Source organism: Gracilinanus agilis, chromosome 1 (assembly GCF_016433145.1).
Source record: "Gracilinanus agilis isolate LMUSP501 chromosome 1, AgileGrace, whole genome shotgun sequence".
NCBI classification, from domain to species: Eukaryota; Metazoa; Chordata; class Mammalia; order Didelphimorphia; family Didelphidae; genus Gracilinanus; species Gracilinanus agilis.
The window spans coordinates 163,656,539-163,659,031 of NC_058130.1; the positions used below are offsets into that span (position 1 = coordinate 163,656,539).

The window sequence follows — 2,493 nt, forward strand, 5'->3', positions numbered from 1 at the left end:
CCGCTCCCGCAGCTCGAGAAAAGCCTTTGAAACTTTTATATAGCTGGGCTGCGAACCCCCCCCCACCTACCTTCCCCATCCCCCACCGCCAGCTCAGGACCAAGGACGCCCCACCCCCGCGGCGCCATTGCACCCTGGGAGAGTCGGTATCGGACAATGCTTGCTTCCTCTGGCCCTTTTGTGGTCCAGGCCTCTTCTCTCCTCCGCGCCTTCCCTCTGCTCCCTGTGTCCTAGCGGCTGCAATTGCAGAGACCCCGAACGCTAATAGAGAAAATGAAGCTTACGGCAACAAATGGCCTCCATGAGGAGGAGAGCCCAGAGAGAGCAGAATCCGAAAACGAAGAACTGAATTCAAATGCGGGATTAGACCTGCCATTTATGATGTTGCCCCACCCCCTACTTCCCGTTAGCCTGCCTCCTGCATCAGTTGCCATGGTGATGCATCAGATGAACCACTTCAATACTATTTCCAACATGGCTGCTGCAGCACAGAGGCAGAGCCCACTCTCCAGAGCAGGGGCTTCTGTTATCAAAGAAACCGACAGTTCTCCTGCTACTTCTCCGGAACAGAGTGGTGGGCTTGAGGGCCAGGATGCTTCTAGCTGCTCCCAATCCCAGCTTGAGGACACGCCCAAGGTAATTGCTGATGATGGAGAAAAAGAGCTTCCTGATCAAGGTAATGGGTCAAATCCAAAAAAACTCCAGAAGGAAAATGTTCTATCCCTCAGCCAAGAGCTTTTTATTGAGCACAAGGTACTGTGGGGTACAAAAAGAAGCATAAGACAGGGAACCTGCCCTCAAGATGCTTACAGTCAAGTTTGGGAAGCAAGACAAACAGGAGAGATGCAGATTGCCATTCCAGTGATGAAACCAAACCTGGATAAAAGTCAACTGGCAGGACAACTAGTTGCTCCTGGATTCTCAACCCCATTTATTTTTGCGGATAGCCTTTCCTCTGTGGAAACACTCTTAACCAATATTCAGTTCCTGCTGAAAGTGGCCCTGGACAGTGCCCGTGTCCAGGAAAGGCAAATGCAAGAAGAAAAGAAGGAGCTGAGAATGGAGCTCTACAGAGAGAGAGAGATGCGGGAGACCCTGGAAAGGCAGCTTGCGGTTGAGCTGCAAAGCCGCGCCACAGTTCAAAGGCGCCTGAAGAAAGAGAAAAAGGCCAAGAGAAAGCTACAGGAAGTCCTGGAGTTTGAATCCAAGCGCAGAGAGCAAATGGAGCAGGCACTGAGGCAGGCCACTGGAGGTGACAGTGTGCTTAGCATCCTGAGAGGTTTTGGATTCTCAGAAAGAGATCTTGAAGGCATTGGGACTGAGTCTGACAGTGCAGAAATGCAGGAAAACATCAACCCCACCACCATGTACTGAGAGGACTTTCTATTAAAAAAATATATATATCTATGTATGTACCATCATCCATTATCTGAAGACTCATGTATATTTCATTTAAGAATACCCTACCAACCTTTCCTTGCTGTCCAGTGCTGGGTGGAGAATGAAGGTTGCAGCATGAAGTTGGAAGAACTGTTTGTTACATTTAAATCTCCAGCAGCTTTGTGAAGAAACATGGAAAGGTTTTATAAGCTCCCCATGCTAAGCTAAGCCTGTTGCAGTTGATCGTTTGTAGGTCCCTCCTCCCAGAGAAGTTTTAGAATTTTTAAGCACATGCAAGAATTATTCCCTCTGAGAGAACTAACTTTCTTCCCCTCCCCAACCTTTAAAGAGGCAGTAGTTTTGTTGAACAGTGGCACAAATATATTAATCGGCCTGAAACGTCCCCACTGGCTTTACTTAAGTGCAGATCCTGAGTCCGCTTTTGCACCAAGACCAATCACCGTGGAGCTGTTGCAGTTGTGTTCGTACTTTAAGCTTTGTTTACTGAACCAGATATTCAATAAATATTACATTTTGCTGAGAAATGTGTGTATTTTTTAAAAAACAAACGTCGATATCAGAAAGTGTTCTATCAGTTAAATTAAAAGTCTTAATGTGAAAAAATGTGAGCTAAACCCTCATGGTTGAAGTTTGAAAGTTTGTGCTCACTTCAGCTTGGTTTGGGGTCTTTTCCAATGATAATATGAATGGGGGAATATTAGGTTTAGAAAATGTTTTTTTATTGTACCATATTAAGCTATATGCATTGTTTTAAAAAAACTTGCAAAACCACAATATTAAAAACTTTATATCTGAATAATAAAAAGGGACTATTCCAGGAAAAAAAAATGGTGAGTGAACATAAACTTAGTGTGGAGCTTAGCATGTAAAAGTTAGTTTACCTCCACCCTATCTGGGAAATTTGAGGAACTAACAAGAAGCTAGCAAAGGAAATAAAATTGGGGGGTATGGGGAGGTTGGACTCACTGATGGTTACTTAGACCTGTGGTAGTAGGAAGGACATATGGCCATTCATTCAGCAAACTACAGGCTAGGTACATTGTACTGGGTATTGGGTATATAGGAACAAAAGCAAAGCAATTCCTGCTTTGA

At 45.0% G+C, this 2,493-nt stretch overlaps 1 protein-coding gene across 1 annotated transcript; it reads left to right on the forward strand.

Annotated features, from left to right (window-relative positions):
* The first annotated feature begins 6 nt into the window (after positions 1 to 6).
* LOC123231036 (dachshund homolog 2-like) lies at positions 7 to 1,925 on the forward strand. Its single transcript, XM_044657241.1, has 2 exons — positions 7 to 713; positions 837 to 1,925. Exons 1-2 carry the CDS (start codon positions 274 to 276, stop codon positions 1,372 to 1,374), a joined length of 978 nt encoding a protein of 325 aa, XP_044513176.1. The 5' UTR covers positions 7 to 273; the 3' UTR covers positions 1,375 to 1,925.
* The last annotated feature ends 568 nt before the right edge of the window (positions 1,926 to 2,493 follow it).